At 37.3% G+C, this 16,246-nt stretch overlaps 1 protein-coding gene across 2 annotated transcripts in view; it reads left to right on the top strand.

Moving 5' to 3' along the window:
* The window catches only part of LOC306858161 (dedicator of cytokinesis protein 1-like), a 233,237-nt gene that overhangs the window by 139,855 nt on the left and 77,136 nt on the right, over positions 1–16,246 (top strand). For both annotated transcript variants that reach the window (XM_079398558.1, XM_079398557.1), the window contains exons 28-29: positions 9,895–9,996; positions 11,779–11,873. In XM_079398558.1, coding sequence (XP_079254684.1) covers positions 9,895–9,996; positions 11,779–11,873 — 197 coding nt within the window. The remainder of the gene's footprint in view (positions 1–9,894; positions 9,997–11,778; positions 11,874–16,246) is intronic.

The following is a 16,246-nucleotide window of genomic DNA, read 5'->3' as shown; positions in this document are numbered from 1 at the left end:
GGAGAGGTGAAGGAGATTCATTGATTAAAAAGTGAGGGAACCACAGAAAGATGGCTTATTCAAATTGTTGCTTGAAATGTTAACTGAATTAAAATTGTATGTACATATACATGTATATTAAACTTAAACATCTAATTGCCAAGGCAAAGTTTCTCATTTTTATTTAGTTTAACTTGAAAACGGATTATATAGGCAAATAAAAAAATGGAGAAAAAAGCACAAAAAATTCCTAAAAATGTAACATTAAAATGAAAGAGATATAAAAAAATTGAAATATATAAAAATACATTAATAATAAAACTTAATAAATATTAATCGCAACCATAATATTTCAGTCATATTTTCGGTCAGAAAATAACACTGGATATATATTGCATCACCTGATTAAGATATTTAACCCTTGCAGTTTATTGTGCTTATGGTAAATGTTCTGTAAGTCACTTTAGATAAAAGCATGCTCTTAAATTAGTTTTATAGATCATTCAATAGTGAGCTAACACTGAATGAGTGTATTTTGTTTCTGCAATGTTGTAATGACCGTCAGCAGGTCCACATGAAGACTACAGAATCAGACGGATACGTGAGAATCTCTCTCAGCTCGTCTGTCGTTCACAACCTGCATCCCTGCTGCTTTAATTAGGACCTTAAAACGAGCTGCTGAGATCTGGTCTCATGCCAGGCATCATTCCTCTCTCTGTCTGTCTGTCTCGACATCTTTCATTCAGCCTTGTGTTCGTACAGTACTAAAAAAGCACTTTTTACATTTTATTTTATTTTAAACAGTTCCTAAGAACAAAGACTTCCACATTTTTATTTTAATAAAAGCACTAACTTTCTCTGAGCTGTAGCTGTAATCAAGTTGAAATGCTGCCAGTAAGTAAACACATTACACTCCATTATAGCTGACAGTGTGTTGACCTGCTTTATGTGTGTGTGGTAATAAACTTAATTAAGCCGAACACCATCTCACACACATGCAAATGTCTGAAGGCCTCTGGACCAGTTCTGGCTGGACTTGCAAGACGCACAAGAACTCTCACATGCAGTCATACCGTTTCCTCGCAAATGAGTCAGTCTGAAGTTTCTGTAGATACTGGTTCCATCTAGATCAGTAAGAGATTTGTTTGGTTGATACAGACAGAAGATGCTGCTGTATAAACACCAGACGTCCATTATAAATTCAACAGCTCATATTCTACATTAGCATTTATTTTTTTCCCTGAAGTCCAATTATATTTATAGTAATGGTTTCTTGCACCAAAACAGGCATCATTTAGTTGTTCATGACCATTTTCCATGCTTTTTCAATTTATTAAATTTATCCAATGAGAATTAGATTTTTAGTAGCAAGCCATTAATCTCCAACAGTGCTAATGTGTAAATGTGACAGTCATGTGTTAATGTGCTCACTGATTTCCCAGCCATTTTTGCAGATCTTTAAAGGGATAGTTCACCCCCCAAAAAATAGCTGTCAATTTATCCACTCTCAGGCCATCCAAGAAGTAGGTGACTCTTTTTCTTCAGTAGAACAGTGAAATAGTTTTTAGCTGAAACTATGCAAGTCAAAAAATGCAAGTCACTAGCCCCGTTTCCACCCCAGAAACTAGGGAGTTTGGGCCAGCAGGAACCAGGATCTAAATAAAGTTCTGGTAAAAATGTGCCCCTCAGAAAGTCCCTGCTCGTGAGGTAATACTTTTTCAAAGGTCCGGAACTTTTGGGGGTGGGACTTGGGTGCTGAGCACACTGATTGGTTGAGTTCACGCATCATTCATTTCAACCACCATATAGTCACATAATAAAAAAAAAATATTACTGTTATTGTGTCATGAAATGTAGTCTTAAAAGTATTTCAGGCGAGAATGTACTTTTTCCTGCTGCGTGTCACACAGATGCTGCTGCTGCTCCAGATGTTTCCAGGCTCCTGCTGGTGTCTCTACAGGAGCGGCATGTCTTCGGTTAAGCAGACAGGGATTCTTTCTTAGTGGCTCCATTTGTAGCTGACAGAGCCATTATTTAATTAGTGTGATTTAGCTGTAAATGAACACGCTCCTGCGCTGTAATAAAACTGACTCGACCTGAAGCAAGAACAAGAAACCATTAGATGTGAAAATGTTCTGCAAGGCGCACGCCTTTCTTTTTTCCCTGCTATTGCATCTTGAAAACAGTATTCCGAAACTACCCAGACTGCATACTGTTTTTGCATTTGAAGTGTGCATGCAGTATATGCACTTTTTGAACTGATGCTGCATTCCATTCAAAGTCCAGTTTGGGATTTTCCTAGTTGATATTCAACTTCTGACCATAAAAGCCCGCAACATTAATTGACATGCACCGTTCGCTCTGCAGGTGTTCGATTGAGAGCATAGAAGTGCTGCAGCCAAATTGTGGCTGTAAATGATGCTTACAATGCCACTTTCTGCTGCACAGGTGTGCGATTATCACCAGCAGAGGACATTTATTTGTATTTTTTCATCTGTTTCTGCAAATGTTTGCCGTTTATTGTGGTGCGATGCAATATTTGAATTGCGTTCAAGTGAGTGTTTCGTAGTTTTGTGACTATCCTGTTTCAATTTTTAGGTCTGAAGTGTCAAGGAATACAAGATTGAAACTTTAAGCTAACTTTTTAAAACATTTTCTCCATTTAAATGTCGCATCGTGGAGTGTTATTCAGCAAGGATGCATTAAATCAGAAGTGACAGTAAAGACATTTATAATGTTAAAAAAGAGAGATATTTCTATTTCAAATAAATGCTGTCGTTTTAGATTATTTTCATCAAATAATCCTGAAAACATATGTATCAAGGTTTTCACAAATATGAAGCAGCACAACTGTTTTCAACACTGATAATAATCAGAAATGTCTTTTGAGCAGCAAATCAGTATATTAGAATGATATCTGAAGGATCATGTGACACTGAAGACTGGAGGAATGATGCGGAAAATTCAGCTTTGATCACAGGAATAAATTATATTCAAATAGAAACCAGTTATTTTAAACTAATATTATTTGAGCATAAGCAGCCTTATTTGAGCATAAGCAACTTCTATTCAAAAACATTAAAAATGTCAAACTTTTGGAACCTTTTCTATCACTAGTGAAGTGCACCAGTAGTATGCAAATTTACATGCAGTCATGTTTTCTGTCTTGATCGAAGTTGCTTTCTGATTGGCTGTGCAAGGTGTTGGCCACTCCTATAAATGTTTCAGTGGTGTCTGGATATGTTGTGTGCTTGATTATTCGCTGGTGTAGCACAGACTGACCTTGAGTCGGGGAAACTCTTGAGCAAGATCTCATTCTTTCTCTCTGACTTTTATTTGATCGACCTCCTTAAGAAAACAGTTTCCATGGCAACGTGCTGAGGAGCACAACACAGATGAAGGGAGAGATGAAACATAGAGGATGCAGCCTTTGTCTCTGTCTGCTGAGATGAGTGAATCGGCTGCAGGATTCCCGTCCGCTCAGAGAGAGAGAGAGAGAGAGAGGCCTGTCATCTGAACTCACACCAGCACGATGTAAATTAAAAGCCTTCTCCATCATTTCACCATTAATTCATGATGTTCATGTCGCACTGAGAGCTGCACATCTGCATAATTTGTTTCATCCAACCATCTGTCTACTGTTATTCTTTCCATCCATCTTTTTCTTCCAGTCCTTCCATTTTTTTCCTTCATCCATCCATCTGTTCATTTATTTTCTTTCATTCCCTCCATCATCGATCATCCATCCATTCATTTATTGTTTTTCTTACCGTCCATACATCCATCCATCTATTTGTTTTGTTTTTCTATCATCCATCCATCCATTGTTTTCTTACCTTCCTCCATCATTCCATTTGTTTTTCTTTCCATCATCCATCCATCCATCCATCCATTTGTTTTGTTTTTCTATCATCCATCCATCCATCCAACCATCCATCCATCCACTGTTTTCTTACCTTCCTCCATCATCCATCCACCCATCATTCCATTTGTTTTTCTTTCCATCATCCATCCATCCAACCATCCATCCATCCACTGTTTTCTTACCTTCCTCCATCATCCATCCACCCATCATTCCATTTGTTTTTCTTTCCATCATCCATCCATCCATTTTATTATTTTTTCTTTCTATCATCCATCCATCTATTTATTCTTTTTCTTACCATCCATTGTTCATTTTTGCATCCATCCATTTTTCTTTTTTCGGTTTCCATTCTTTTCTCATTCTTTTTTCTTTTCATCCATCCTTTGTCTATCCGTCCGTCTATTTTTCTTTTTTCTTTCCATCTATTCATTGTTTGTTTCTATTTTTTTTTAATTCAGTTCAAGTGAGCTTTATTGGCATGACAGTATTGCCAAAGCATTGACTATTGCATGAACAAAGAACAAATTATTATATAATACATAAACTAAACAAGAATAGATCTATAAATCATTAAGTAGATAATTACATGGATACACTTTTTTTTTTTTTTTTTTTTTTTTTTTAAATAAAATAAGAAAATAGTTAAGATTTGTCTTAAAGATTTTTAAATTAAAATAATAATCTTTCAGTCTGACCTCCACTCACATCAGCTCTTGTTCTGCACATCTAGTCTCTGACATATTTCTGAAGAGCAGATCGGGTCTCCGTGTGATCAGGTGATTGAAGGACTGAGCAACTCAATCATGTGTAATTCCTGCATGAGTAATACACAGCGGGAATCTGTTATCTTCTAGTAAAAAAACAGGATCCTTCATCAGGAGTAATGGCACGCTTACACATGCTGAATGAGTGAGTTATTATTCCTCACTTCAGATCTCACAGCAGGACACCGTATCTGCGCATCACTCATTTCAGAACGGCTGCTGGTTTGGCCATTTACTGGCACTTTCATTCAGTTTTGGCTGCGTGTAGAAGAAACATTTCTGGCTCTGAATTACTGAGGCTTTTTCTGCCAGCGCTTCCATTCATGAATCTCATCTGTCCATCACCCAAATCACTCGTGTAATCCTCAATTACTCCTTAAATATTAATATAAGAAGAACTGACCTATCGTTCGTCCTTGTCATTTTATCTTCTCTGTTTTTAGGTATCAGTGCACTCCTTTACTGTAGAAGATATTATCTTTACAGTATTTCACTCAATAATTACAGTCTTTCTTCAGCACTTTATATACCATCGTTTTTGGTTATGGAGTTAATAGTTAGGTGAGTAATTGATACGCTGGACTAAACCGGAGTTATCTTGACTTCACGGCATTGATGTTGTGTTGTGTGTGTGTGATGCCGGTCTTGTCTGTCATTATGAGTCCTGTTCAAACACAAAGGCTCAGATAGGATGTTCAGTAAACACAAATATTAGCTATGGAACCGCATTAGCAGAACGGTGAGGCGCTAATCTCTCACTCCAGGCTAACTGTGTTTACTGTGTCTTTACACGGCCAGGAAAATAAACTTTGTCTCTCTGAAATACTGTAGCTTCAGAGTTGATAAGCATGAATATTTCACAGAAGACGCCGGTTTTACCTCTTCAGTCTTATCCTCTCCAGTCTTTTCTTCATACGGTGAGACGGAGAGAGAGAAAGAGGGGCGCTTGTCATGAACATGAGCTGTGTGTTGTGTTTCTGCTGAGTTATGTAGGCCAGACCTAATTACCGCTGCAGGAAAGACTTGCAAATGAAACGCGGAATAGCCCCTGTCACACTTTCATAGTGCAAAGGCTTTGTGTGCTGCTGGTTGCTGTTCGCAGTGTTTGCTCATGTGGAATCTGCTGGAAATGTTCTTCCTCCTTTTCAGATGGCTGCAAATTAGCGAAGATGAATGAAGTGCCTTTTAAACTAATAGGACTCCTACGCATTGTCATATTTAATTATTTTTTTTCTCTCTCAAGTCCACTCACAATGTTAGTCAGTCTTCCATCAAAAATTAAATTTTTTATTTTCTACCCTCTTTCTGACCCTTTTAATTAAAATTTTTTTTTGAAAGACAAGTTAGAGAGAGAAAATGGATAATACATGAAGAAATGTAAGATGTTTTGCTGTAATAGTAATGAAAACGGCTATTTTTAAAAACTGCTGCATACTTTTGTACTTAACAAATGTTCTTTACAATTTATTTTATATTATATTTTATATATTTCATTTGTTTTTAAAAATTACAATATTCTATTAAGAAATTAATTATAATGTGCATAACTTATGGATATATATATATATATATATATATATATATATATATATATATATATATATATATATATATATATCTAAAAAATACAGTAAAAACAGTAATATTGTGAAATATTAATTTTAAATAACTATTATTTATATATATATACTCTTCCGGCTTTGCTACTGTTCGGACGCTCTTGCACTTGCTCTCCGCTTTGCTCCCTATTTTTGATCTCTCTAAGATTTTAACTTCAGCAGATCAGCACAGTGCTTAGACAACACATTTTTTGGGGGAAATTAAGATTCTTTCCCAGCAGTTTACATTCCAGAGACGGAAAAACACTGCTGTCTACATCCAAACAGACGAGAGAAAATGCCTCCCGTGGAATCTACTTGCTGCAGAAACTGTCACAGACTTCTACAAAGGATTGTGGTTCTTGAAACAAAGTTACTTGCTGGACTTCCAAATCAGGTGGAACACATAGCAGATGGTCATCACGGACCCCCTCAGCATACAGCCGGTGAGTCCTGTGAATCTCAACAGTTTATACATGTAGAGGAAAAAGCTGAAACAGATCGACAGACAAATCGATGGCACAAACAGGAAGCGAGACCCAAAGGCAATCGAGACATCAGATTATCACGAGTATCTCGTATTGCTGCCGTAGCATCCTCTACCCCAGATACGGCTATGACAAGACTTGTAAACATTGGTATCCTACCACCCCCAATACATCTTGAGAACAGATTTGAAGCATTAATGAATGTGGGTGAGGAATCCGCAAATGTGCCTAAACACGGATCGAATCAGCCAACAGCTAACATCGCTACTAACAGGCGCTCAAGGTCGAGCAGAGAGCGGCTTTCAGCTCAGAGCGCAGCCGAGCCCAGGACTCTGATAGTGGGTGACGCTATTATCAGAAACATCAGTTGCAGGACTACAACTACATACTGCTTTCCGCAAGCAACTGTCTCTGATGTGAACAAAGAACTTCGGAACATTCTGATGAAGCACAAGACTGCAAATCGAGTCATCATCCATGTGGGGAAGAATGATATTCGGAAGGAGCAGTCAGAACTCCTTAAGAAGGATTTCAGTGAACTCTTTGAAACTCTTCAAAGTCCAGTCGTTCATCAGTGGACCACTCCCAGCTAGGGGAACTAACATGTTTTCACGGTTGCTTGGGCTAAATACATGGCTACAAAGAACCTGCAGTATAAAAGGAGTCAACTTCATCGACAACTTCAATCTTTTCTGGGGCCACAGACAACTGTTTAAACTGGATGGCCTCCACCTAAACAGACTCGGTGCAAGAGTGCTAAAAGACAATATCTATTTCTCCCTCCGTCATCCTTCAGCTGATAACACCACGCAGCCACAACAAGCACTGCTCATGGACATCCCAGCTGAGCCCTGCCCACAGAGCTCATCACATGCAGACTGTGACGTATTACAACAGCTCCAAGACTCAGCACCCAAGGACGACTTTCTGGAAAACAGCCAGGGAAGCCAGAACGACATATCACAGCCACCGGAAACACCAGAGCCAGAGCCCTGCTCACCAGATACACTATCACTCTCTCCAGAATCTCCACTTCTAAGCTTCTCGCAGAAAATGGAGGAACTGGTGTATGCTGGGACCAAACTCTCCCACTCTTTCGCTGCAAGCCCCCAGATATCAACTAAAAAACGGCGGGCCCCACAACCACCAAAAACTGCAGGCCCAGCTCACCCTCCTCCTCCTGCGAGAGCTCTCCGGCCGCTGCCACAACGCCAGGGCCCAAACCCCTCTCCATCTGGTGTAGGTGAACCAAAAACAACTGATAACAGCTCTCAGTGATATGTGTCGGGTCCCCGCTATATTAGCAGCAACATTCACAAATGTTTACAGTTGGATGTGCCAGAACTTCCTTCAGTTAAACAAGGAGAAAACTGAAGTCATTGCATTTGGAAACAAAGATGAAGTTCTCAAGGTGAATGCATACCTTGACTCTAGGGGTCAAACAACTAAAAATCAAGTCAGAAATCTTGGGGTGATTCTAGAGACAGACCTTAGTTTCAGTAGTCATGTCAAAGCAGTAACTAAATCAGCATACTATCATCTCAAAAATATTGCAAGAATTAGATGTTTTGTTTCCAGTCAAGACTTGGAGAAATGCCTTTATCACCAGCAGGGTGGATTACTGTAATGGTCTCCTCACCGGCCTTCCCAAGAAGACCATTAGACAACTGCAGCTCATCCAGAACGCTGCTGCCAGGATTCTGACTAGAACCAGAAAATCTGAGCATATCACACCAGTCCTCAGGTCCTTACACTGGCTTCCAGTTACATTTAGGATTGATTTTAAAGTACTTTTACTTGTTTATATGTCACTCAATGGCCCAGGACCTAAATATATTGCTGATATGCTCACTGAATATAAACCGAACAGACCACTCAGATCATTAGGATCGAGTCAGTTAGAAACACCAAGGGTTCACACAAAACAAGGGGAGTCTGCTTTTAGCTATTATGCCGCCCACAGTTGGAACCAGCTTCCAGAAGAGATCAGATGTGCTAAAACATCAGCCATATTTAAATCCAGACCCAAAACTCATCTGTTTAACTGTGCATTTGAATGAGCACTGTGCTATATGTCCGAACTGACTGCAATGAATTTTATGTATAATCGTTTTCTTAAATTTATTTTAAATCAATCTCTATATATCATTTTAAAATTCCTTGTTTTTATTATTTTTATTTCCATGTTTTTGTTGATTTTTAATGTCTATTTCACTTTTTTATGTAAAGCACTTTGAATTACCACTGTGTATGAAATGTGCTATATAAATAAACTTGCCTTGCCTAAAATAGTTATTTAAAATGAATATTTCACAATATTGCTGTTTTTACTGTGTTTTTTAGATTTGAGACTTAAGATACCATTAAAAACATGTACAAATCTTAATGTTTGCAAACTTTTGACGATTACTGTAAGTTTTACAGTTTAAAATAGGCTATTTAAGTTGCTTGTGAATATGAAACTTCAATAATATATATTTTTTTAAGTGACAAAATATTTGAATCTATTTGACCAAGAACATCAAAAATGTCCTCCGCCATAATGATTAAATTAAATAAATTATGCCGTATTGCTTATTTTGAGGTTTTGTATTAATAGGTTTTATACGTTATGCATAAGTTATTAACTTTCTCTCTTACTTATCTTTAATGTTACATAAATGACATTTGAATAGTTTCCTCAGCAGGTAATGTGACATTTTCTAATACGCTGCACAGATTTGATTCCCACTGCTTGTTTGAGGTGTTTTACTGCCTTTTTGTTGTGTTTTGAATCTTAAATGAGTTTTCCCCCTCCGTTTCATTTCTTAGCAATTGGTTTCTGGTTAATTGCATGTTATATTGGTCCCAATTCCCGCATGTGAGAAAGTGGAAGTATCATTAGATTCCTTTAGTGTGTCTCTGACTGCTGTAATCAGATTGGAGAAATATTGATGTCAAACACAGTGCTCACTACATTACTTTCTGTCAGAAGTGCTGTTAATGAGTAATACTTCTTGGAATTGCTGCATGTTTTCATTTTGTTCTGTCTCTCGGTGAAGTTCCTCATAGAGTGGCTGTAACACATGTCTGTGGTTAATTTTGAAGGGTTTATGGACCTTCAACAGCAGGTTTTTGCTCCTGTCAGCGTTTGATTGACAGGCGCTCCAACTGTTCTGCTGTCACTGATCAGCTGTCTGTCTGTCTCTCTCTCTCTGCAGGGCAGTTTTGTGGCGTGTATGACGGCCACTCTGCGGCAGATGGACGACTATCACTACACCCACCTCATCAGCACCTTTGGGAAGATGCGCACAGACGTGGTGGTGAGTTTCCATTCAAAGCCAAGAAAAACTTCACGAGGAACTCCTTACACCCATATGTAAACATTTTTAGACAGACATTAATGTGCCATCAGCCTGTGAACCAGTATTATAGCTGGACAAAAATACATGTGGGGGGTCAAAGACAAGACAAGACATCCCATTATGGTGTCCAAATCAAATTAATTTTCAAAAGTGTTTATATACACAGAATCAAATATTAAATGCAACTAAAGTGTCTACTTTAATGTTTCAAATAACTTTTGTAAAAATGCAATGTCAATATATTGCAGTTATCAAAATATATTAATGGCAAATGGGTAAAATGTAGTAGATGTGGCAAAGATTAAAGATTGAAAATTACAATGAATTAGTATTTTGGTGCTTCACTGTGATCACTAAATAGTCTTAATGTCATCTAATGATTCTTGCTGTATGCCTGGGTGGGGCTAGGGTTGGCCACCCTATTCACAACTGCCTTTCTTGAAAAGGATTGTGTTTATTTAGATGCAGAACGTCTTTATGACCATATCAAACGGTCTAACATCGCCTCCAAGTCAAATGAGCGTGTAAAAGATACTGTGCTTGTAGCGCGAACTCTTCAAATACACGCACAAAGGTGCCGGCGCACGCTGTAGTCTGTATCATTTCATATCAAACAGCGAAAGAAACTACGTGTATGCAATGTTGTAGTTATGCCGTCAGTTAAGGCATGAAGTTACCAAAAAGGCGCTTAAAGCTGCCTTAAAACTGTCACCCTCATCTAACACACCCGATTCAACCCGTCCGCTCATTAGTAGAGACTTTAAGACCTGAAGTGTGTCAGAAAAGATTTGTGAGAAAATAAGATGCATGTCAGATCCGTGTCACGTTCACCAGCAGCATATTTCATTTAGTGTTTGGTAACTATTCATTTTCTGTATATTTCTGCTGAAGGGCACAGGTAGGTAAATGTCATTTATTATAATGGGTTTGTGTGAAGATTGTATTAAATTCACTTAAATTAGACATTAAGTCTAATAAATGTTAAAATTGATAGCTCTCAATTATACTGTAATGCTGAATGGCTACAGTAAATGGTTAAATATTCAGGGGAAAAAACTATTTTATAGAGACATCAGTTGTATTGATATCAGTGATGCTGGCCTTCAATCATAAAAAAGATGCCATTAAGAAATATTAAAAATATACTGTCTTTATGTTGTTTGTACATTTGAAGATTGAATGTGAAATTATTGCAATATAAAAGTATATTTAAAAACTTTAATGTTAGTTGGGATTAATCGCGATTAATTATAGAAAAATGTGTGATTTAGTTAATTTTTTTTAATCGATTGACAGCACTAATATATATATTAGGGGTGGCACGGTACACAGATGTCACGGTTCGGGGGTCACGGTTCGATACAATTTCGGTACAACAAGAAAAAAAAAATCTAATATGCTCAGTTTTTTTATTTTGAACAGGCAGTAGGGCAAATTACAATTTTTTCCATCTAGATGTGAAAATACTAAATATTATGTTATATCTATAAAATCTGTTTTGTTTTCATTGTGAATGTACACAAATAAAAGCAGGCCTTTATACAGTGATTTATTAATAAGACAGTTTAAAGTTGATTCTGCTGGTGTAAGGAAACAGTTTGCGTACACACACACACGCGCACAAACAAAAAACTAACAAAATGCACACATCAGTTCCAGCATTGCATTATGTTGTCGTGCATGTTATATGCATGTTGTTGTCATGTCTGGTTCATCCTAAACATTGTGACTCTTCTTTAGGATTTCCTCATGGAGACGTTTATCATGTTTAAGGATCTCATTGGGAAGAACGTGTATCCTGCCGACTGGGTCATAATGAACATGATGCAGAATAAGTAAGTAGATGTGCTCATTGCTGTGTGCTGACTAGTGTTTCCTATGATGCAATGTTTCTATATGTCATACTCTTTAGTCACCAGAGCAGAAAGCAGTCTGTGAGATATGTTAAGAGAGTTGTTGAAGTACTGTTGCTTAATGTTAACTTGTTTGTTTAGGACGGCTTTTTGTCAGCACTGTTTTCTGCAAGTAAAATGGGTTGTCGGTGAGGTTTGATGTTGACTTCAATGAACTAGTTGAAATGCTGTTCATTCATTTAGCAAGTTTTTTCCTCACTTAGTTGAGTTGTTGATTTTCTGTTTTTGGTTTTGCGCTGGAGCCAATTGTGTAGAGGGAGCATCGCTTACATTAACTCTCTCTCTCCCTTCAACACGTGCTGCTGTTGCTTAGAAACAGCAGTCAGAAATGGCCAAGAATGTGTTTGCGAATATTTTTTTTCCCATCAGTGCAACATCAGTAAGTGTGTGTGTCGGGCATGTAGCGTTTCCGTGTGCACCTGCGTGAATTCGCTCTGTTCTCGCTCTATCAGAAGTGTGGCGGCTGCTGAAATGAAAGCTATGAATTATGAATCTTGGTGTGTGTGTGTGTGTGTGTGTGTGTGTGTGTTGTTTTATTCATGCCTCTCTTCTCAACTCCTCTGCCAAACCGCGTCCAGCGTGACTGTGAAGATGAAGGTTTAGCGCTCTTTCACAGCCAGCAGGAAGTCAGACCTGAGTTTCCTGTCGCAGACATGGAGAGTTTTCTCAGAGTCCCTGATCTGAAGCAACCGTTTACTTGTTTCACAGCATAAATGTAATTTTTTATGTTGAGGCAGGAACAGTGCTGGGTAGTTACTGATTGCATGTAATCTGGATTGCGTAATCAAATTCTAAATATTAAGTATGTGTTCTGTAATGGATTGTTACTAACTACAATTTTTGTCATGTCATTTGTAATCAGTATCTGCCTACAATTTGTAAATAATCCACCCAGCACTGAGAAGGCAGGAGTTCTTACTTTTGCTCATAATTATTCTTAAAGCAACTATTTTTGGTGCCTGACTTACATGAATGATACCTCAAACTTGTTGAGGACATAGCAATGCACTAAAAATCTGTGATCTGCTGTTGGAAGGAAAGTGCTGATCTTCAGATGTGTGAAGGTGATGAGAAGTTCTGATGTTCAAAGAAATAAGATCTTCTGTAAAGTTGGGAGTTATTTTCCCATGTGTCTGTACCGGTATTGTAGACGTACTCTGTGGCAGGATGAAATGTTTGGATTTCTCTGTGTGACTAACACATTCCTGATGTATTCTTCTGCTGTGGAGCAATACTGCTGGGATTGTGTTGGATTTGTGTGTCGGGGTTTGATTGGCGCAGAGGTCGGCGGTCAGGCTTTCATATTGGAATTCATAGACTCGCGCTGCAGCCACCTGCGTGCTGGAGCGCTGATGGAAGACCCTCCACCCGCAGGTGCGGGAAAGTGGAGTCAACAGGTGCACCAGACCACGGGAAAACAATGTACAGTCACCCTCTCTGTAACGCATTCAGTGGGCGTCACTGATGGAGGCGGATAAGCGCTTGTTTAATGTGCCCTACTGCTCACCGACTCCATATTCACACTGACTGCAATGTGGCACAGCAACTCCATTCACAGGTGAAAATCATCTCATTTCATTTTAATATTATAAGTGATTTAACTTAACTAATATTTTAAAATTAAGATTATAATTGTTCATGTCATACTTTAAAGGGATAGTTCACCCAAAAGTGAAAATTCTGTCATTAATTACTCACCTTCATGTTGTTCCAAACTCATAAGACCTCCGTTCATCTTCGGAACACAAATTAAGATATTTTTGATGGAATCTGAGAGACCGTCCGCAGACAACAATTAAATTAAATTGTTACATAATTTTTTATGAAATTAAGTTTGAATTCAAATTTAATTAAGTATTAGTTTGATTTAAAATTAACTTCAATTAGCTAATATTTTTACATTTTAATTATAATTTTTTATAATTATAATTGCTTACAATACCTTAAATTGCCTACCTTTTAACGCCAACAGGAATTAATGTAATTTAATTTTAAAGTATTTTTATGAGCTTTTTATTGAGAAAGGACAGTAGAGATACGCCAGGAAATTACTGGGAGGAGAAAGGGGAATCGAACTCGGGTCGCCGTGAGCGCAGTTGCGCTATATGTCGACGCACTAACCACGAGGCTATTGGCGCTGACTAATTTAAGTTAAGTACAGTTTAAGTATGCAAGTTTTAAATTCGTCATTTTATTAAATAATTATAACTATATTAGATTCGATTAGATGAAATACTGATTTAATTTAAATACATTTCAGTTAATATTTAAAAAATGAGAATACTGTTGTTCATATTATACCTTATTTGTTTACAACGCCTTAAATTGATTCACACTGAGAGCAATGAGACGCAGTAATTTGATTCACAGGTGAAAATCTGATTTTTTTAAATTAAATAATTACATTAAATTTTAAATGAATTTTAATCAAGTAATATTTTCAAATGTAGAATATTATTGTTCATCCTACATTGAGTGGTATTTGTCTACAAAGCCTTATATTTATGCTATAACTGATTATTTCTGGGTTTATTGGATATTAAATGGCATGTACAAGAAAAAAAAAGGAAAAGCATAGAAACTGTAAAAATGACTCAAAAATATGACACTTTGTCATACAGTGAATGTTCACAGGCTATGTGAGTAGGTTCAGGGGATGCTTTTGTTTTGTTGTAGCATCTTGTCGCGGTGTAAATACACAGGTCTGTGCTGTGAATCAGTCTAAGGCACCAGAAATAGTGTTTCTATTTCTTCCAGAGTGTGATTAACACCTTCAGTCACATTCATCACAGAATGCAGGTGATGTGGAATGAAGACACCTGCGCTCACTTAATGGACAATTCTAGATTAGATTTCACGTGATAAGGATATGTTTGTGTTTATCCAGGAGGTGAATTAACTCTTATGTTAATAAAGTGGTTGGATGTGTTAGAGAAGAGTCCCATTATTACAGATGTGATACTGACAACTGTGTGGGTTTTGGGTTCATGGTGCAAAAATGGATGTGGTTTTCGAGCATTTGTGTACATTGCTATTTAGTGTATAATCAGCTTTCCATATATCAATACTTCTATGCATAGTATTTTTTTGTGGCTTGCATAAAATCTAAAGATGGTGCCGTCTTCACACATCACAAGCTCTCTCGTTTCCCGTCTGGATTAACTATGCTAACTCTGAATTCATTTTAAAATCAGTTGACGTTTGAGCTGCAATCTTTGATATGTATTTGAGCTTTGTTTCAGAAAAGTGTATCAGGTTACTCTGAAATGTGATCCTACAAGTTTTAAACATATTTTTATCCCAAAACCTGTCATCTCTCCAACACGTCTCTCATTAGGAATGAACTGCACCTGCTGATAGTGTGTTTTAGCACCCAGTTAATTATAGTAATTATGCAAATCAGGTAATGCCACAGTCACACCCATAAAATTCACGATATTCATAGATGTGTGTGTTTGTTTATTTTTTATTTTTTTTATTTAGAATACACTGTCTTTACAAAGTTTGAAGTCAGTAAGACTTGTTTCTGAAAGTCCCTAATGCTCAGCATGCATTTATTTGATCAAAAATACAGTAATAATTTGGAATATTATTGCTATTTTTTGCTTTTGTAATATATTTTATTCCTGTAATGGCAAAGCTTCATTTTCAGAAGCCAATTTAATCCCACATTAATGCATGCTTGCTGTATAAAAGGAAGATTACAACATGTTTATATATACAGTACGTACAGTGCCCTCCATAAGTATTGGAACAGGAAAGACAAAATTGCTCTGTTGGCTGTGGAGTCAAGACATTTGCAAATATGATTAAAAGATGAATATGAGACAAAACTGCAGAATGTCACATTTTATTATTAGCCGTTTCAACACATACATGTTTTACCAAATATAAAGAACAGCACTTTTAGAGTTCATCCCACTCATTGATGTGAGCATAAGTATTGGGACAGTTGAACATAAGGCAGATATAAAAGATTAAAAGCTATTATTTAGTTGCAGATCCCTTGCGCACAATCACAGCAGTGAGTCTGTGACCCATAGACATCACCAGACTCTTGCTCTCATCCTTTGAAATACTTTTCCCAGTCTTTAATGAAGCCAATTCCAATTGTTGCTTGTTTTGGGGAGTTTCTGCCTTTACTCTCCTCTTCAGCTGCTGAAATACATGTTCAATCTGATTTAAATCTGGAGATTGACTTGGGCAATCTAAGACTTTCCATTTCTTTGCCCTTATAAATTCCTTGACTGAACTGGCAGGGTGTTTTGGGTCATTGTCCTGATGCAATATGAAGC

The sequence above is a fragment of the Barbus barbus genome, assembly GCF_936440315.1.
Source record: "Barbus barbus genome assembly, chromosome: 38".
Lineage (NCBI taxonomy): Eukaryota > Metazoa > Chordata > Actinopteri > Cypriniformes > Cyprinidae > Barbus > Barbus barbus.
The sequence above is the reverse complement of the archived record's forward strand: the minus strand, read 5'-3'. Positions and strand labels throughout refer to the sequence as shown.